Consider the following 22,648-nt stretch of genomic DNA (forward strand, 5'->3'; position numbering starts at 1 on the left):
TTAAGGCCAATGAAATCTTTAACTGTGCATAAAGCTTTTGGGTTATGCGTCACAGAGATCAGTTTCCTGACATTTCACAGGCAACTGTGGCTGTCATCTTCAGAGGCTGTATGGTGCATACTCCCAAAACTCTATGGAGTTATATAAACCACCTTGCCTCTGAAGATGACAGCCACAGTTGCCTATGAAACTGGTACCTGAATCTCAACATTGCCCAATAGATACTGTCTATGAAAGACCACACCAATATATTGCAGGCTTCATTATCACACATAGTGATTGATGGCCATATAGGTTATTTTTAAAGAGATGGCTAAATTGGTGGAAGTGGGTATAAGTCTGAGGAAGGCTGTTTGCTAAGTCCAGAATTAAGGGAAGTCTATCTTACATATCAGCTGCTAGTGAGGAAGAGTTAAGAGTGTCTATCATGCTTCTTCCATGTTTATGGCAGAACCATCCTGTACTTAATAAGATTAGGTTAAAATTCTATGGATCTTGAAAGCTGATAACAGCTTTCCAAGATTCCTAGTAGATACTTTTCCAGGTCTTAGTAAAATAAAATTATCAAATGGTAATTGCTCATAAGTAAACCTGGAAAACCGTTCTCTTTGCAAGCTTTTTAAATCAACACTTTCATTAGATAGACATTTATGCCATCAGTTTCTGAGATATTGATATGTTTAAGCGATCATCTTGTAATATACTGCATTTTGTAAGTGCAAACATATTTAGCTGTAATATTATTTATTACAAATAAAAATGAATTAATTATGTACCGTATTCTTCCCTATTAAAATGTAAATTTCAAGCTTCATATACAGTAGTGTTAGGATATACAATTCTGGTACAACTATTTGGAATGCTTGGCTCACTGTGTTTTTGTTCCATTTGATTTATGACCTGTCATCGTAATGCAGATTATTCTGAATCTGGGAGAGCTTCTATATAGGCTCTGGGCTGTTGCTACCACCAACTAATTCACAGGGGGGGGAAACACAATGAGAAATATCTGCTTTTCGAGCAAATACGAGATACTGTAGAGATGTGGCTCAGTGACTATGATACATAGCAAAATTGGTTAAACAAAAACTTTCCTTATAATGGTATTGGCTGTGCTTTTTGATGACCTTTGGCAAGAACGGGATGGGGTAGTGCATGCATCTTTGCTGTATTTGAGTTCTCCACAACCTTCAGTATTCTTCTGGAAAGTTTTGGCGAGATCAGGAGTGGTGGGTACTATGTTGCTCTGGTTCACTTCCTTCCTCTGTGGTTGATCCCAGTCAATATTGATAGGAAATGAGAGGTCTGGCCTTCGTCCATGGGGTTTTGCAGGCTCTTTGGGGAGTGGAGGGGGGATGGCTCAGCAGTTAAAATACTGAGCTTGTCAGCTTGAAGTTCGACAGTGCGAGTTCAAGACCTGAGCACCACACAATGGTGAGAGCTCCCATTACCCACCCCAGCTCCTGTTAATCTAGCACTTTGAAAGCATGCAAATGCAAGTAGATAAATAGGTACTGCTTTGGCAGGAAGGCATTCTGTATTTTTATACTGGCCACCTGATGATGGATACATCTGTCAGACAACATAGGCTCCTTTGGTTGAGAATCGGAGATGAGCACTGGCCTTTCAAGTTAGTTCTAACTGGACAAGGGACACCTTTAAATTTTAAGCAGGACTCAGTACTTTCTCTGCTAACCCAATCCTAAACTTTCCCTCAGGAAGGTCCCCCCTCTTAAGGAGGTCCATCTAGTGGGACCAAGAAGGAGAGCCTTCTCTGTAGTGACTCTCTCCCTGTGGAATGTCATCTCTTCAGAGATAAGTTTGACCTACACTCTGACACTCTTTTTTAATGCCATGAAGACATGGCTCTACCTACAGGACTGGGGACTCTAGAATGATATGGAGCCCATCAAAAGTAGTATTCTGCCACTTCTGACCAGTTCTAGTGGTAGCGGAAATTTTGAGTAGTTTGGAGAATCACCAAATACCGCCTCTGACTGGCCCCACCCATCTATTCGCTGCCTCCCGAGTTCCAGCTGATAGGAGTGCCAGCTGATCGGCTGGGTCTTCTTCTGTTGCCCTGCACAGGAGAACAGATCTGGAAAGCAGGTTAGTGGGGTGGGGAAGGAATGGAGATTTTACAATATTGTTGCCCTGGAGTGGGGTAGAAATGGAGATTTTACAGTATCCTTGCCCTGGATTGGGGTGGAAATGGGGATTTTGCAGTATCTTTCCGCTGCCACGGTCACCAACCCAAAGACACGGCCATAAAAACACGGCCACAGAACCAGTAGTAAAAAAAAATTGAATCCCACCACTGGAGCCCATCAAGTGGCTGGTTTGATAGCTGTGGCCAGGGAAGTTGGAAGCCACCCAGAGTCACCAAGAGTGAGTTGGACAGCCATATATATTTTCTGAATTAATTAATTCCCCTATATAAGAAACAATAAATAAACAAACAAGTCATGTTTTTGAAGGACTTGAATAGGACTTATATAATATAATAAGAAATGTCAATCAAGAATGTCTATTTACTACGGCTACATTTCAGTTTTGTACTGCTACCTTTTAGCAAGTCATCAGAATCTCACCCTAGATCAGTGATTCTGAACACTGGCAGCTTTAAGATTGAGGACTTTAATTCTAGTCCACACATCTTAAAAGTTACCAAGGTTGAGAAACTGAAGTTTTCTCAGTCTCTACACTGAACTCATCTACCTAAAATTATTACAAGGCCCCTAGCCGGGAACGATTAGAAACAGGTCCTTACTTGGGTTGAGATTCTGTTTGAGAAACAATGGATTTTGTGGGATTCTTTGGCTCTGATTCTTAGTTATTCTCTAACAGCTGCCTACATTTCAGCCTTGGCAATCCATGTTAATCATCTTGATTCAATGTTCAAATGTTTTCCATCTTCACCTGCCCCCTGTCCACCCACATCCTTTCCAAAAAGAAAGTTCCTTAAATAAGAATCGTATTGTGTAAGTAAATATTTTACTCTAAAATAGAACTTGCATTTTTTGATGCAGCCCTGGAAGAATTTACAGGATGACTAAATATTTCCTATAAATATTTATTTATCTGTTCAGATATTACCTCATTGCTATTTATCCAGCAAAGTAAATTTCATTTAATCTCTACAGAGGTCATGGGGGAGGGGAGCCAGTTTGGTCTAGTGGCTAAGGCACCAGGCTACAGAAAGGGAGAGCATGAGTTCAAGTCCTGCTTTAGCCATGAACGCTGGCTGGGTGACTTTGGGTCAGTAACTCTCTCTCAGCCTAAACCACCTCACAGGGTTGTTGTTGTGGGGAAAATAGGAGGAGGAAGAAAATGTATTGGGGAGACAAATGTAGGGGAGACATGACAGCATTGTTCCAATATCTCAGGGGTTGCCACAAAGAAGAGGGAGTCAAACTATTCTCTAAGGCACCTGAGGGTAGAACAAGAAGCAATGGGTGGAAACTAATCAAGGAGAGAAGCAACTTAGATCTGAGGAGAAACTTCCTGACAGTTAGAACAATTAATCAGTGAAACAGCTTGCCTCCAGAAGTTGTGAATGCCCCAACACTAGAAGTCTTTAAGAAGATGTTGGATAGCCATTTGTCTGAAACGGTATAGGGTTTCCTGCCTAGGCAGGGGGTTGGACTAGAAGACCTCCAAGGTCTCTTCCAAACTCTACTATTGTATTGTATTATTGTATTATTGGATACGTTCACTGCTTTATTTGTAAAAATGATAAAGGTGGGATACAAATAAATAAATACTGCAGGAAAAACCTAAAATGTGATACAGGGGGTCCTCGACTTACAACCACAGTTGGGATCAGAATTTCGGATGTTAAGCAAAGCAATTGTTAAGTGAATCTTACAGTCATCAAGCAAATCCACCTTCACCCATTGCTTGCTTGCTGGAAATTGTTTGAGAAAGTTGTAAATGGCAAATACCTGACCCCAGGATGATGCAACCATCATAAAAACAGGCCAGTTGCCATGTGCCAGATGTCTGATCACATGACTGTGAGAATGCTGCAATCAATGGTCATAAGTATGAGAACTGGTCATAAATCACTTTTTTCAATTGTATTGTAACTTTGAACAGTTGCTAAAGCAGGGGTGTCCAAAGTTGGCAACTTTAAGACTTGTGGACAGCAGAGCTGGCTGGGGAATTCTGGGAGTTGAAGTCCACAAGTCTTAAAGTTGCCAACTTTGGACACCCCTGTGCTAAAGGAATGTTTGTAAGTGGAGAACTACTTGTACAATACTTCAATAGGATGTGTGTATGTATATATATATATGCGTTTTCCAGTTCCATAAACTATTCCAGAAGGTCTTTATGCAATTAGTCTAAAGTATTTATGTTCAAACACTGAATATATTTACTTCCGCCCTTAGACTCTAAGAAGGAATTTGTTTATTTGATATCTTTGTCTCTGCATTATTTTTTAATTCTTTGTTTCTGAACAGCTAATTGAAAACACATATTTTGGCTTTGGATTTCACTAAAACATAAGGAATGTAAAACTGGGAAAGAATTTAATTCTCGTTACCAAAGATATGTCTGAGTCGAAGTACATTTTATAACATAGCGTTTCTCAGCCCATTATTGTACTATTCATAATAATTCCTGAATGCAATTTGTCTAACTATATTTAGAATGTTGAAATGATGACCTCAGCTTCTATTTAGAGCTATAAAACAGAAAACCTTGCTAGCACAAAGACTTCCCTCTACTTCTGCCTATGCAGAGTTTTTGAATTCTTTGCATCCAGTGAGGCATCATATTCCTCTTTAAAACATACTTGGTCATTAAAAGGAAAACTGAGACTTCATTATTAAGCCAACATGTTTTTAAAGCGAAACTGGTACATTAGTGTATGCGCAGTGACATACCCTAACAAAACTGAATTGAAACAGTCATGGACCATTCTGCCTAATTCTTACATGGTTTTTAGATCTTTTATAAGTGCTACTTTACACCTAAGATGGGAATTTATTTTTCTATTTTGGAATCCTAAAGTTTCATTGAAAATTGCAGATGCTTAATTTTTATTCCTCTTCCCCCCCCCCCCAAAAAAACCTGACATCTACCTTGAGATTTGGTTGCTTTTTGTTTACATGTAACCTCAGGATAAGAATTTTGGTTTGTTATTTTAACAGAGGCAGTCAATCGCCTCACACTGGAACATCTGAATTCTTGTCATGCCTTTGCTCTATATCAGAACAATCTCCTAAATTAGTTTCAGTGTGTTGACATTCCTTCCATCTGGTGTCTTTCCATAAAGGGGTGTTTTTATTACCCCTCCCCCCCCCCAATAGCAATAGTCTGAAGTACAATTGCAATGATACAAAATGCTCCTATACTAAATGATAGTCAGATCAGAACAGCAAGTAAACAAAGTTTCAGAGACACATGCCGGTATAACTTTTTCACTGACCAAAAGCTAAAATTCTTCAAGTAAAAAAAGTCTTTTTTTGTTACATATATTTAAATGATTGGAAAAATATTATCTAAAATATATTACAATTTAATTACAATTACAATTTAGCCCAATATGATTAACATTGCTCGAATATAACTTTACCAATGCCCTAGAACATGATTTAAATTATTACATCAATATTGTACATTTTATCAAACAATGTTTTACGCAATTTAATAGGTATAAATGTGTGTCCCCTAAACCCTCACTTAATTAAGTATCATTCAAATCATCATCATCATCATCATCATCAAATTTTAAACATAATATTAAAAAGCATTTGTTAATAGCAATACGTATTAAGCACAGATGGTTGTTTTCTTTATGAACTGAGTACAATACCAATAAATAAAAAATAAATAAAATTTGGACATATTTTGTTGGTTGGTTTTGTTCATGCCCAAAATCCTAACCAAAAAAATGCTAAGATTTAGATTCCTACTTATTCTAGAGTTCCAGACCTGAACTCAGGCATATTCATGTCTTTTAAAAAGAAGTTAAACATTTTGTTAGTGTGCCTTTTTAAAATGAAAGTACCATAGTACATGTGTGTGTGTGTGTGTGTGCGTGTGTGTGTATGTCTATGTGCGTGTGTGTCTGTGTCTGTGTGCATGTGTGTGTGTAAAGGTTCCCCTCACACAAGTTCCTGACTCTAGGAGGCGGTGTTCATCTCTGTTTCAAAGCTGAAGAGCCAGCGCTGTTCGAAGACGTCTCCATGGTCATGTGGCCAGCATGACTAAATGCCAAAAGTGCACGGAATGCTGTTACCTTCCCACCAAAGGTGGTCCCTATTTTTGTACTTGCATTTTTACATGCTTTTGAAATGAGCATTTTCATATAGTCATGACTGATATCATTCTTACTGCTTTCCAGAGGCCCTTATGCTACTTTTGATAAGATCTTACAATAGTACAATATGTATGAGAATCAGCTAATGCATAGCGTGAAAGCTTAGCTTTTTTAGCAAAAGGAAGTCATTCCTACAGCATGATTCTAATAATAATAATAATAATAATAATAATAATAATAATAATAATAATAATAATAATAATAATATTTAATGCTTCTAGACCGCCCCCTCTCCCGAAAGGGACTCGGGGCGGTGTACAGTTCATACAAAATATAGCAAGATACAATAAAATTAAATATGTACAGTTGACAGTTGACATGGAGGAGGTTAAAATGCCGTTAAAAGAACTGTACAAAGCAGATATAAAATAAATTCAAACCCCTAAAAACAAATACAGTAAATTAAAAAACCCCTAAAATAACCAGATATAATACCTTTGCCAGGAGGGACAGTTGAATTATGCCAGGCCTGCTAATCGGAACAGGTGGGTCTTCAGTTTTTGCCGGAAGGAGCGGAGGTCAGAAGTGGTTCTAATGTCGGGGGGGGGAGGTCATTCCAGAGGGTTGGGCCCATCACAGAGAAGGCCCTACTCCTCGGTGTCGCCCGCTGGCATTGCCTAGTGGACGGCACCAGGAGAAGTCCCTCCCTGTGTGAGCGTATTGGCCGCAGGGATGTATGTGGGAGGATGCGATCCCGCAAGTAACTAGGTCTAAAAAGAGAATGCAACATTTGCCTAATTTCCTACAATATTTCTCAGAAAAAAATATGGTATTATTCTATTATTTATTCCCTGGTTGTATAAGCAGCTTTTCCACCAGAAGTTTAGAGCAATATAATATTTCTTTCCCCAATGAACACATAACACGTTTTCAGATTTTCAAGCAAATCATTTTGCCTTCATAACAAACTTCTATAAAATATATGTGGACATTAGAGAAGATGCTGTTTTTTCTACCTACAACTAGTCCACTGGAATTGAACAAAGATGTGACTGAGGCCCAGGTCTGAGAAACCCAGACCCACAGTGGCTCACAGCATCTGATATAATAAATTATTTAAATTTAGAAAATATGGGCAAATTACCAATTTTGTTTAACCTTGATAGTCTGGATTTCTTTGAATAAGGAGCTTTAGGTGTTAAATTATATTGACTGCAAGGGTGTCAAATACTGTGGAGCATGTTTATTTTGAGATTAGATTAATTCATTCTCAATCATTAGGTTTTACACGCACACGCACACACACCAGTCTTGGGCGTTACTATGTACAAACAATAGAAATAGAAGTGCCAAAAGTTGAACTAAAAGGAACTGAATTAGTTAATAGTTAAATACTATTTTTAAAGCAACTAAGCTAAATGGCTGACATAACACATTCATAGAGTTGACAAAGGTGAATCTCAGCCCAACATGATTTTTCCTGTTTTATTTAATGAAGATTTTATTTTATGAAGAATATCAATGAATAGGCACAAAATCATTTAAGATGAAATTTTGGATGTGCTATTTTGAAAAAAAATCCAGAATGAAGCACTAGGAATCAAATTCTACACATATCAAAATACATTTTATGTTTGTATGTAATCTATGCATTCTGTTCACAAAGCAACTTTTCCAGTTTTTTTTTAAATAGTTAACTTAGCTATATATCAGATCCACTGTGAAAACATGTCCTGATGATTTTATGTATTCAATTAATTTATTGTTCATCTTTTGCATCACAATTTGAATACAATATGTCAACAATATTTCTCAATACAAACTTCTGATTAGTAGGGAGGCGAAGGGAATGCTTCACCAGCACAATTAAATCCCATGCTTAGATGTATATCATCACATTTATTGCATTTCTGGGAGGGAGGTTAGTATATGCGAGATCACAATTCTATTTAACATAGAACATGCAGACTCACTATGCACAAGATTATTCACCATTGTCAGATTTCTGAATATTTCTGCACATAATTCTCTTTTTGTGCTTCAACCAACCAGTTTTCAACCACCAATCCAATTTTATGAACAGGTGCTCAGAGTATGCATAGAGGCAGGGCCAAGGTGACAAGTAGACTTCCTCTCTGTCTGACTGACAATATATACAGGCAAGCAGCACTAACGGAGTAGCAGGGTTCTAACCAGCTAGTTGTAAATACTTTTAATACAGTTGTGTTGAAGCAGTTAGCAGGCTCTCACACATGAACCTGCAGAAACTGCAATGGTCTACCTGGCTGACTTCCCTAGATCAGATTCAGCAACATTGCTTTGAATTGGCATATTTTTCATGTTCACGTGAAAAATGACTAGCAGATAGATGCTTCACTGACATAAGATGACTTCTACATAATTTTTGAAACACATGTGGCACTAAAATGTAAAGAGGCCTTAGGCAATATCCCAGTGTAGCCACTGGGAGTCCCTGTGGATTAAAGAAATAGTTATTTCTAGACATTAACTTCAGTAAGGATTTTGCACTGTCTTCAAACCATTTTTTAGGAAGTATATGTTCCTGTTTGCTATATAATTTAGCGTATACTGTTTTTCTATTTATTTATTTGCAACCCCTTGCAGTTCAAGGAGATTCTGAGTGGACTTTTCTGCTTTTCATATAAATGTAAGATATATTGGAAACAGAGTTTGTATTAGTTATTATCTTCATACTAGGCTTCATCAATATTATTCTTTCTCATGAGAAAGTCTGATTGTGAGGTTCTTGCAAATGTCATTCCCTCAATGATGAGACCCTTAATGAGTCTCCTCTCCTACTGGACGGGCAGACTCAGCCAGAAGCAAATATCATGACAGGTGCTAATCATGATTTTGAATTGCACCAGAATCAGACTGAGCTCCCATAGTAGTCTCATGGACAAATAGAGGGACATCCGTAACTACATGGGCCACGGCATGGGCCACCAACTGAAATTTTGGATGGTGTTCAAAGACAGACGCATATAGAACAAACTACAACAAAGCTGTAGTTACTAATTACTAATTACAAAGTAAGAAGAAGGCGAATCATGCCTCCTAATCCAGAAAGTGCCACAGTTGTTGCAACATATGTGCCAAGGAAGGGCCTCTGGCCACAGATTCCACTTTCTGCTCAAACAGGAGGACTCCTAAATTGCAATCTCTGTCCAAGAGAGAACAATACTCTCAAGAGCTAAGGAAGGATTATTCTAAAATTCAGTTGCTCTTTGAATACATAGTCACTCCATCTCACCATGATTCAGTTTGAGCTTGTTTTTCCCCACTCAGACCCTAAGAGCTGCATTTACTACCCAGCCAAATATGAAGATGTATAATTGGGGTATCATCTATAAATTAGTGGTAGGTGGTCCCATGCCAATGGAAATATTATGTACTTTAGATGTTATTTTCCATTTGTAACCTTTCTATATTCTCTCCCATCCTTTTTTTCCTTGTTAAGAAGGGTAAGATTAAGATATTGAATTAGGAGCACAAAGACTCATAACTAGGATCTCAGCCATGGGTTGGAAGAAGAAGGAAAGAATCCTTCCCTAAATAGAGATGGAAGCCTCAGACACAACCTGTCCCCCATTTTTTATGCTGCTCTTTCATAAATCCCCAGGAAGATTAAGACCAGTTCACAGGTTTACCAGGGTAGCCACACTTAACAACCCATTTAGGGCAAAAGATTTAGGAGTTAGAATATTTAAATCCCATTGACTCTCTGCTTACTCACTTAATGAGCCTAGCCAGATTAGGTGAGAAATGAAACTCTCCTGCAGGATATACATGGGGTTCCCATAACCAACTTGTCCACACTGAAGAAGATACTTGGATAAGCAATAAATCAACAAGAAGTCAAGTTGCCATAATGCAACTTCCAGACAACTCTACCTGGATGACTGAGAATCTTCATTGACATCAGCCATAGAAGTTCATTCACTTTGTATCAGGCACTTCTGTGGCCCAACCCAGTTTAATGGGTTACTTTATGGGGGAAAAGAAGAGGGTGCACTATATATAACACTTTGGGATTCCAAATAAAGGGTGGGCTATGACTGTATTGAACGAATGAATAAATGAAAGAATAAATAAATGATTTATTGAAATCATCCATCTACTAGCACCTTAGTTAATATCATTTTTGTGTTCCGCATGAGTAAGGAACTACATATTATTTTTTCTTCAAATTCTAAAAATATATTATGTATTGCCAGATGGGTTGTTTTTCTGCTTTTTTTATTCCATAGCATGATGTTTCTGTTCATCTAGTTATTGAACACAGGAGCCAGGGAAGGGAGGAGAAAGTTAAAAGAAAAGTAAGGGATTTTCTTTTTAAGTTGAAATGTATGCCATGATAATCAAAACACTTCTGGAGAAGCCAGCTTAATCCATCCAATCCTTAAAAATTACTTGAAAGTACTTTCCTTCCAGCTGCCGTCAAAAGGCTGCCAATTACAATCCTGCGGAGAAGATGGAATTTCTTCTGATTATGAATGGTGAGTCTGCTTCTTACCGGTAATACAAGATACACATTTGTTTTAATCAAGTTCCAAAAAGAATTCTGAAAGAAGAAATCCTTTTTATATACATGTGGATTTGGCTACAAGTAAAAATGGCTAGTTTGTCTTGATGCTAAGTTGATAAATGCAGAAGTGAATCACCTTTAACCACACAAGGTTAAAAGATTCAAAAACATGGATTCTGTTTAAAGAAAGCACATGTTTGGAATCCTGATATTATTAAAGGTCTTCCAGCTCATACTACGGAGACTCGATGCATTCATTAGCCAGTAGTCTTCATTTTTTCCAGATGCAGAACCTTCAACTCCAATATAGGTTTTATTATTTGAGGCGGGGGTCGGGGGGGGGAGGTTTTGCCAGATGTTAGTTTTTCCTCTCCCTTATCTTTCTCCTTTACTTCTTATTTCTTTCTCTCTCTTTTTTCTACTTTCTTCATCTCGCCCATCTTTATTCATCATTCATATATTTAGTGTGTTGCAGAAGAAAAAAGGGGCCTTACCAGTAATTATTTAAGTTATTTTAGTGATTAATATTTTTATGCATTACATTATTTCTATAGCACAGCTTTAAAGAAAACCTGAAAGCAGATTTCAATAACCATTCAATAATATATGCAATGTTTCTTGTTATAAATTTTGATTTTCTGATTGATTTCTTTTTTAAAGATTTTTTTTAAAGAAGAGAATCCAACATGAGAATTGAAGATTATTTTCAAAATGCAATGCTATTGTAAAACACATTTGCCTTGTAAGCAGTATTTTGCTACAGTATGCTGGAATTGTTAATTTATGGACTTTCTTACAAATGTTTCTTTGTTTTCATTTATCTCTCGGTCTACAGACAGCCTCAGAAATACAGCTGCAGTTTTGCCTGATTCTCCTTATTATATAATGTAATTATTTTAATGAATAGCATTAAACCAGATATATACTGTATTTGCGCTAAACAGAATTTTGGGAGAATATTTGATCCATTTGTTTTCCTCGTGATGACACAGCAATCTTCCCTTTCTCTGTTTCTAAAGCCTGTTAAAAATTTTACCTAATTAAAAAAAGTCAGTTATTCTTCAAACAAACAAAACCCCTTCTAAATACTTCAGCATGTTATTCAAGCAATTGGAATTGGACTTCCATTAATCCTATGAGTTTTAACTGATTTAATTAATTGGTCAGCAACTGATGCTCTAACAGTAGATTAAAATATATTGGTAATTCCTTCCCAAAATTTTCTGTGGGAATAAGATAACAAGAAAAACCTTTATGGAGTCTCCATAATATACCAGCTTTCTTTTCCCTATTCCATACTGGATTAAAGAGAAATTTAAAGAACTGTAAATATCAGCATAGCCAAATAGAGACAAGGGATAAGAGGTAGGGGGAGAGGATTGCCTTGTCTTGAGTCTACTTATAGTAAAAAAAGAAAGACGGAATCTTTACCAAGACTTCAAAATTATGCATTATATCCTATAACAATAAAGTAGAGCTCCAATGGTACATGTGACGTCTGTTTCCTGACCTGGCCTACCTTAAAAGGTAGACAAAACCTCCGGTGGAGGTTGTCTTCCTATGGATTAAGGGCAGTCTAAAGGCAATGTTGTCTGTTCTTTCACTGCCAAAAATGAAATATGAACTGTACTTTGCAAGCGTTCCTAATTGAACATTATAATTCCTTTCCATGGTTGATCAATGAGAATGTGTCAAAAGGAAGCATTTGCAAGACATGCCAATTTTCTCCTCTTTGTACTACCCTGGATGAACAAGAAAGTTAAAAGATCTTCCCCAGTTTGGAATTAGACTAAAAGATATGCCATACTTCTATTTTACATTTAAAGATCCCATTTTGGCTTTGCAATAATTAACAGCATTTGCTTATACTGACAATCAGCAATCAAAATACTTTAGAGGGGCAAGGCCATGAACCATGGCTTCCACAATTTGTAGCCAATGCAATATGTGATCTGACAATAGAATAGAATAGAATAGAATAGAATAGAATAGAATAGAATAGAATAGAATAGAATAGAATAGAATAGAATAGAATAGAAGCTGGAAGGGACCTTGGAGGTCTTCTAGTCCAGTTCCCTGCTCAAGCAGCAGAACCTATAGCATTTCAGATGTCTGGTGACCTTCTTAAAAACCTTGAGTGATGGAGCCGATGATTTCTGAAGACAAGCTGTTCCATCGGTTTATTGTCTTTACTGTTAGGAAGTTTCTCATTAGTTCCAGGTTGCTTCTCTCTTTGACTAGTTTCCAACCATTGTTTCTTGCATGCCCTCATGTGCTTTAAAGAATAATTTGACCCCCTCTTCTTTGTGGCAGCTCCTCAAATACTGAAATACTGTTATCATGTCATCCCTAATTCTTCTTTTCTTTAGATTAGCGAAAGCCAAATCCTGCAGCTGTTTCTTCATACGTTTTAGTCTCCAAGCCTTTGATCGTCTTAGTTGCTCTTCTCTGAACTTTTTCCAAAGTCTCAACACCTTTTTTGTAGTATGGTGACCAAAATTGGTGCAGTATTCCAGGTGTGGTCTTACTAGGGTATTATAAAGCGGTACTAATACTTCACGTAATCTTGATTCTATGCCTCTATTTGTACAACCCAGGATTGTGTTAGCTTTTTCTCTGGGAAGCCTGGCAGACTAAACTTTGGGGATCCAGCATGCTATTTTGGCTGGAATACTCTCTAACCATCTTACTTCACAAATCAGTTAGACATACAGCCCAATGGTGGGTTGCAAATATTTTTACTACCGGTTTCGGCTCGCACGCAACACTTCTGCACATGCTCAGAAGCTTCTGTGCATACACAGAAGTGTCCGGACAGGTGGGCGGGGTCTCCCGCCGCCGTTACTACCGGTTTGCCTGAACCGGGCTGAACTGGAAGCAACCCACCACTGGGTACAGTCCCATATAAATCAAGAACTCAAAACTACCCTTCAGATTAGTGAATCATGAACATGCCTCTATCCTTAATTGCTTTAATATCTGTGAATATAAAAGATGTTCACTTATAATTACAATCAATATCTGTCTTTGCAACTAAGAATCAGATGAATAGCTATTTGTTTGTTTTAGTTGTGTGACCCTCAACTCCAAACAATTTGGGTGGCTCACAATACCCTAAACTTTATAATACAAAACAGGAAACCAAAAAACTCAAATCAGAGCAGAAAAAAAGAGAAAAAGAACAAGACGGTAAATATTCCAAACATTCTCATCTAACATTCAACACAGGGGGCTTCAGCCACTATAGTCCAAGAACAGCCAGCTCTTTATGGACTTCCTTTATTTGTACTACAGCCTGATCACCAAAGTATTTAAGCCACATGTTACCAATGTAGGCCCCATGGCATATATGGCTTATTAAAATGACACAACCATATGTCAATACAATAAAATAAAAATCATTCAATCAATGACTGAAAATTTGCAAGATTGAAAAATCGAAACCGAGTTTGGTATTCCCATCAAAGTCGTCTAATCAGGCATGTGCCAGTTACAAATATAGTAAGCAACCACCTACAGCATCTTTGCCCAGGTTACACTGGTTTAAATTAAATAAACTGGAAGCAACTAGGTTGGACTTAAAGGTTGCTTTATGTTTTATATTGGTTTATAGTTCCTTACAATAGTACAAGTGACACAGATGGCAGCTTAGGAAAAATTGCTTGCCAAAAGAACATTTTAATAAATGCTTAATCTAAAGTAAGGGCACTACAAGGCAAATATGAAAACAAAAAGACTTAGCAAAGTATCTGGAGAGAATTAATACAGTATATACTATTGTAAGACACTATTTTCTAAGCCTCATCTCTAAATAGATGTCTGCAGAAGCAAGATCAATTTAGAAGGTCCATATGGATTTGCTCCAACCACCTACTCTGAGATGATAATGTTTATACTAAACATCATAAAGAATCTTAAATAAAATCTTTCCTCGTTTATGGCCTTCACTTATTTTTCCTATGTCTGCAGAAGTCTTTGCTCCACAGATTCTCTATTCTGAGGCTCATCCAAGTTCATTCAGCATGAAGCAAAGTCACAATACTACTGGATTTTACTATACATATGGAGAGTGTAGAAGTGACTGTACACCTACCAATGTAAAACAATGGCTGGAAGTTTGGATTCTATATGATTTCTATGGTGGTGACAATGTTGTTACATGGCTTTGTTACACTGGAGATGAATTCTTTTTTGAAGCAGGAATGAGGAAGGAAACTGCTACTTGAATATACAGTATGCATAGTGACATCAAGATTTTGTTGTAGTTTCTTGGCCTGACGTTCCCTGAAAACTAATCTCCAATGGTACAAATACTTTAACAAGTGCCTCTGTGTCAAATATCTGTGATGCTTTGTTCATGAACATACCTTAACCATGTCATCCAAAGAGACACATTGGAAAAGTAGTTATTGTAGAAAAATCTGCTGGTATTAAAACTGCTTTTAAGAAAACTTAAATGGTATAAATGATATCACTAACCTTCATATATGGTGATGATATGAGGATGGCTGAGAGATGACATAATCTCAATCTCCCGTCTGATGTGAACCATATCTTGTTCATCCTTAATTTTGTCCTTACGGATGGATTTTATTGCAACCTATAAATTCAGGAAATCGATCATTACTCTTAAAATAAAGTAATTAAAGTAATCTATAAGGAGAGTTCAGAAAATAAATATAGATGGTTGATGCTGATAAAACATGGAGCGAGCAAATATATATATATATATATATATATATATATATATATATATATATATATATATATATATATATATATATATATATATACACACATACATACATACATACATACATACATACATATATATATATATATATATATATATATATATATATATATATATATATATATAATGTTGTATTTGTGCTGATAAATACAACACAAATATAAAAAGGCAACATTAAAAATAAAAATAAGGGTTTCTGTCTGGATGGTTTTCTGTGATGAGCCGAATGACAGAAAGAGGGAGTAGTGAGCTCCCTCCCATATTTGGGCATACCAGGGGTTGTAACACACATACATACATACACACACACACACACACATTTTTCACTATTGCATTATGCCAAATACCATCCACATTGGAAAAGGCAGTAATAATATACTGGAGGTATGTGTTTAGTTATTTATTTCTTTATGATTATATACCCCAACTAGTAAAACACATTTATAAAATGCTTGATTATTATACTGATACCAGGGTTTCTTGTGTTTCTTCAAAGCATATATGCACATGAAAAAATAATAAAAATCAAATGAAAGTTGAGTTGAGTTGTGCAAATTTTAACTCCAAAATTAAACATTGGTTTCCTGTTAGGCCAAAATTCTTTGTTGTTGTTGTTGTTATTACTGTCAAATTTCACATACAAACTACATATAACAAATTTTTAAAATCTAAGACATGAACTCATGATCTATGATTCCAGAAGAAAGTCTTACTTCCCATATTGCTCTCTGAATCCTGAACTTCCATATTTCCTGAAGCACTTAGTAATCACTCAGTAACCATACCCTTCCTGCATCCTTCCTTAATCGTCTGTGTAGATACTTCCCCCTCCTCCAAAAAAAAAGACCATGGGAACAGAGGAAACAATAGCCAATCCTTTATCATAATTGGGCAGTCATGGAAATATGTATTACATGTCAGAGGCAAGAATTTAAAGGCTACCAAGATCTAATTGGGCAACATGTGAACATCTGAACCATCCATATTCAGAACGAATAAGCCTCTGCCTCTATATACATATAATTTTCTTTAAAATACAAGATGTAAGTTTTCAAAACATAGATATGCAACAGCTGAATCATTTTAATGCTTAGTATTTAGACTTTTACAAAATAATTATTTGTCAATGCTTCTGTCTGCTTGATAACCAAGATTATCTGGTTCAAAATATATGACTTTTCATTCCACAATATTACTGAATAATAGTCCTTTTTAAACATATATCATTAAGTCTTATCCTTAAGTTAAAATGAAGTAGGAAACTTTCTATTAATTTCATTGTGTGATTTTAGTTTTTACTATCAGATAGTAGAAGATAGAAGAAATTACATAAAAAGCTATCAAATGTAATTTAATATACATTATTAAAGGCTGATTCTACATGTTATCTCACCACCAATACAAAATATTTTATGAACTATGGAGTTATTATTCACATGCTATGAAACATTAGCTTTCTTTAAAGTACATTTGGTTTACTATTGGATTTACTCGGGAATATAATTATATATTATTTTCATAATAAGTAATTTGTTTTATTTAGGCGGAGAATATGAACAAAATGTTTCTATCTTCTGGCTGCACTGCCAATTTATTTTAGTTCTTGCCCCTGAACAATAAAGTTCATCATCCCATTTTTAAAAACAAGATTGCAAAGATTTCTTGCACAAAACCTCTATTCTTCTAGGGAAAAAATGTGATGCTCATTATGTTCTCCTATAATATAGAACTTACTATATTTCTACTCTGTTTCCCCGAAAATAAGACCTCCCTGGATAATAAACACAATTGGGCTTTTGAGCGCATGCGCTAAAATAAGCCCTCCCCCAAAAATAAACCCTCCCCCAAAATATTGCAACACAGCAGCAGCCATAAGGTGATCACGCTTGCCGCCTCCTACACCTCAAAAATAATAAGACCTCCCTGAAAATAAGGCCAAGTGCTTATTTTGGGGGTCAAAAGAAAATAAGACCCTGCCTTATTTTCGGGGAAACACAGTATATTCTTTTTATATCATAACTTTAATTTCAGCTCAACAGTCTTACTGTTAGTTAGGCTGGATGTAATTTTAAATACGAATTTTTAAGGAAGAGAAATCCTTGAGCAATTCCTGAGGGACAGAAAGCAGTTTCAAGTGTTCAAAAAGTTCCGGTTTTTCTTTTTCTTTCACTCTGCTCTGTGGGAGAGGCTATGAAAGTGCATATATGCTAAGCATGAAAAAAAGCATGTGGGTGGTTTTTGGATCCATGCATGCATTCCTAAGGGAAAAATAAATATAGACATTGATTTAAAAATATGTATAGCATAGAATAGTTCTGCATTTGATTCTCAGAAAGAATGTTAAAAGGATGCTATTGTCCAACATAGAAAAGAATAAATTCTTCACCATTTTGGGACAGGGAAGCAATCATACCACATAGGGAAGGGAATATACTTAGGATCTCAGCCTACATGATAAATAGGAGACGGGAGCATAAGTTGCATGCAGAACAAAGATGAACAACAGACTATATTTTTTGATTTGTATAAAACTTAATAAATGTTCCTTCCGAACTACTTTTAATTCAGATCTAAAGTTCATGAAGAGTTGCTTTACAAGTAGTCCCTCACTTACAACTACAACTGGGACTCGAATTTCTGTCACTAAGTGATGCAATCATAAAGCAAGATGTCACATAGCTTCCCTGCACCCTGCCTTGCAAGGGAAGCCCTCAAGCAGCTGTAGAAATGGGGCAGCTCTGGGGCAGCACGTCATGCCTTGGAAAGCTGCCCCAGGTCAATCCTAATCTCCCTCACTACCCTGCAGCACAAGCTCCTGTACCCAGTCGCATTCATTCATTCTTTGGAACAGTTCGGGGCCTTTTCCTTTATTTTTATTTTTATTTTCACAGTACAGTCAGCCTCAGCCCGGTATTCTTGCTTCTACAGCTTGTCAGCAATAGAAGCAAGAATACAGTGAAGGTCAGCTGGGGTGGCAGAGCACTGGGCAGCAGGGGACCAAAAGGGCACAGGTGTGGGGGGGAGATGGGCAGGTGTGGCAGAAGCTGTTCAGTGCTTCTGCAGTCATAAAAGTGGGCAGGCCGCCAGGTGCCCAAAACTTTGATTCTGTAACCACAGAGACACTGCAATGTCCATAATTTTGGGCATGGGTAATAGATCTTTTTGTTTACTGCCGTCATAAATTTGAACATTCGCTAAATGAATAGTCATGAGTGAAGGACTACCTATATACTCTTCCTTCAGAAGAATACTTCAGTATATTGCAATGTTTAAGAGCTACTGTTCAATTTATAAAGCATTAAAATTGCTTCAGTTCAGAGGTGGTATGCTGCCAGTTTGCACCGGTGCAGGCGACCAGTAGTGGCGGCAGCACAAGGCTCCGCCCACCCACCCAGATGTTATTAAGGATATTCTGTGCATGCGCATAAGGTTCTATGCATGCCCAGATGTGCGCTACTGGATTGGTAGTGAAGAAAATATAATACCATTACTGCTTCAGGATTTAATATCTATCAACATAAGCACAAATATGGTAATATAAAAAGCTATAATGTAAGAATATTTTCCTTCCTGGCATTTATGGTTGGCATTGATTGCAAACCAGGTTGTCATGAGGACAATGTTTCTAGCATTCTTGGAGAAGACGGGGATTTAAATTGGGACTTTTTAATTTTTAATTTATTTATTATTAAATTTCTATTGCTGCCTATTCGCCCGTGGCGACTCAAGGTGGTTTACAGAATATAAAAACCACATTTAAAAACAATGAAACTAATTAAAAATCAATTAAGTTAATATAGTAATAACATCATAATAAAATCACCCCCCAACGCCCATCCCAGCAATATATCAAGTCATTTAGACTTTCTACATACAAAGCTGGAATTCATCCAGTGTTGGATAATCTTACATACCAACTCTAAATAGAAAGGGGATTTTTTTCCTCTTTAAATTATTAATACAATGTTTGGATAGGATTCAATGAAAAAAGATCATCCTTTGGATGACTAAATATGAAGCTATTTAGATTTTTGAAAGGTAAGCACTACTTCTCTGAAATGAGCTCAGATGGAAAAAATAACTTATTGGCTACTGGTTTAAGGGACAGTGAAATAGGTTTCTCCAAAACTAATGAAGTTTGAGAGAAATCTTCAAGGCAGCACCAAGCATAACACACAATATGTACAAGATTGTAAGAGGGTGGGGCAAATCCAAATGATGTTCCATAATTCAATGAGAGTAAAAATAGTATCTCACAAAAATATTCTATATTTTGATCATAAACTTTAGTAAAGCTGTTTTTCCATTTTTCCTCTCTTTTTGTTTCTCTTTTTCTCTCCCTTTCTCCCACTCCCCCTTCCTCTCCCTCCCTGCCTCTTCCTCTTCCTCTCTCTCTAATTTTCTCTAGAATAATTCTTCTATGTTTCAAGTCCTCTGAGGACCGCAGAACAGTTGCTGCATTAACAAGATAGGAAAACATACCAAAAGAGCTGGTTTCTAATAACATTATCCAAGGAAATATTTCAACAAGTCTGCAATGATCCAGCAATGTTTTAAAAAATAATTATAGTTTGAAGCTATCCAAATGGCCATAGAATTTAACAATAGCATTGATTCCTGGATAACATTATAATTTTAGGTGCCAAAGTATGCCCGAACAATTGGGTTTGTTTTAGTCATAGATGGGTTTACATGCAAGTATATATGATAATACATTTTTAAAGAACAGGTATATCCATATAAGCTCTTCTGTAGGTAAGCAAACCCTCAAATATGCATTCACAATATCATGAAAAATGCACCACCCACAGATAAACCAATTGCGAAAAGTAAAAATGCAAAAGTTTCAAGGATTGGATTACTCACAGATGGTGCATTTTTCATGATATTTTGATTCATAATTCAAGAGTTGCCTTATCCAAGGATGGGCTTATAGATGAATATATACTGTGTTATTGCTATTTCCTTAAATAAAATATGACTACCAAGTTTTATGTGAAAGTAAAAAGCAAATGGAATAATAGTAAACTATGCACCGACTCTTTATATATATTCAGATAAAAACAAACTCAGGGATGAGCCTGCGGCTGTAGACCATTCCCTCTTGCTTTCCCTGAATGTCTATTTTACTGTGAATTAAGACCTGGAGAACATGTTTGTTTCATTCTTAAATACTATATCTCAGATTACTGGAGAGAACAAAGTAGAATAATCCTGCATTTATTCCGGGGGTGGGGGGCGAGGGTGGATCAGGATACATGGTAGATGGACAGAAACTTCTAGAAAATTTGGATTTATGTATTTTAATTTATATGGCTAGGCATCTCTAATTCATAACAAGTGTTGAAAAAAAATATAGAAACATAAAAAACCAAGAAAAAGAAAAAGCAATAGACGTGAAAACAGCAACCAGGAGTAAAACAATCATCGATTAATGTAACTGATGGACATGCTCAGCCCAAATTCCTAACGCCTGGCCTAGTGACATAACTAAGACTTTAAGACTTTATGTAAGGCCAAGAGGGAAGAGGTCAATGTGATCTCTGGGGAAATCATATTCCAAAGGGTGAGGGCCACAAAAGAAATGGCTTTTTTCCCCAGCCTCACTAGGTAGCATTCCTTGGCAAAGGGAGCACAGAGCATACCTCTTCTGTCTCTAATGGGACAGACAGACATAATCAGTGAGAGGCAGTCCCTCAAATACACAGTTCCAAGCCATGAAGGCTTTAAAATTGCAGCCAAGATCATGAATTGAACCCAGGCTCAAACTTGCAGTTTGCAGTGCAGTAACATGTGCTGATTGAGGACTACATATAGCTGTTCACACCATTCTATATCTTCTACCATAGATGTTCTTCAAAGGCAGCCAGATGAAGAGTGTACTGCCGTCCATTCAGGATGTGACTTAAGCATGAATTATTTGTGCAGAACCTTGAAGTCCAGGAAAGGGAACAACTGGTAACCAACAGGAAGCTGTGCAAAGGCCCTTCTGGCCACAGCTGTGGCCTCTTCCCTAAACTAACCCATATTGCATACTATCTCTGTATGTGCAGGGCAAATGCAGCATTATCCACAACTAAAGATGGTTTATGGTTTTAGGAAGACAAACAAGGATATTTTATGGTTAACCAATGACATTCCTTCTAGGCAATTTGAATTTTGAATTATTATTATGATTTGCTGTAATTTCTCTAATTTTAATTTCATTCACTTCCAATTCTAATTTTTGGAACAAATAGTTCTCAGAATTGCAGAATTTCTGGTTATTTATTTACATTTTGTTTTTCCACAAAAAGATAAATTTCTATTTAAAAGAATATCTACATTATAAGTAGGAATAAATGTTATTTAATCTTGAAGACCCAACAATAAAAAACAAAATGATTTAAAATATATTTCATTTCCCCAACACTCTATCCTAATTAAGTTTGTGCATTTTATTAAGCCCAACTGATTTCTCATTTAAAAATAGTAATTTGATACAGCTGGAATTCTAATCTATGTTTGGAACAGAATTTTAGTTTAGAAAGGAAAGAATAAAAGTAAACATAATTCCCTAATGGAGAGAAGTATACTTCTGCCATTGGGAAATATGCTTAAAATGTATCAAATTGCTTTAAAGCATTTTCGCCTTTAATAGTTACTTCATTACATATAGATAATATATTATAAATTATGTATGTTTATTTGGTTTATTGAGGGATCCAAACTTCAGAATAACTATGATCCTGACATTATTCCAAATTATTTCAAATCAAAACCAGGAAAATTTCAGAGAATTTTCCAGAGGAAGAGCAAGGTTTTGAAAGTTAAGGTTAGGACAGTTAAATTGCTTGCACATATCATTTTTTTCTGATCCCCAAGCCAGGTTGTCTTCATATATATATATATATATACCTTTAGAAAGACCATAATGTATATCTAAAATCAAATTCATTACTGGCAGCCCCCAACTTATAACCAGTAGCTTAGCCAGTGTTCAAAGTTACAATGGACCCTCCAAAAACAATGGCTACATACCTTTCCTCTCACAGTCACATGACTGCATTTCGGGCACTTGGCAACCACCTCACCTATA

The 22,648-nt window shown here is 36.4% G+C and overlaps 1 protein-coding gene across 1 annotated transcript in view; it reads right to left on the minus strand.

The window, feature by feature from the left end:
* Positions 1–22,648, minus strand: part of NUAK1 (NUAK family kinase 1) — a 62,366-nt gene that overhangs the window by 16,609 nt on the left and 23,109 nt on the right. Inside the window, exon 2 of the mRNA XM_081956654.1 lies at positions 15,297–15,417. Coding sequence (XP_081812780.1) covers positions 15,297–15,417 — 121 coding nt within the window. The remainder of the gene's footprint in view (positions 1–15,296; positions 15,418–22,648) is intronic.

Source organism: Natrix helvetica (assembly GCF_964273705.1).
Source record: "Natrix helvetica genome assembly, chromosome: 6".
Classification (NCBI taxonomy): Eukaryota; Metazoa; Chordata; class Lepidosauria; order Squamata; family Natricidae; genus Natrix; species Natrix helvetica.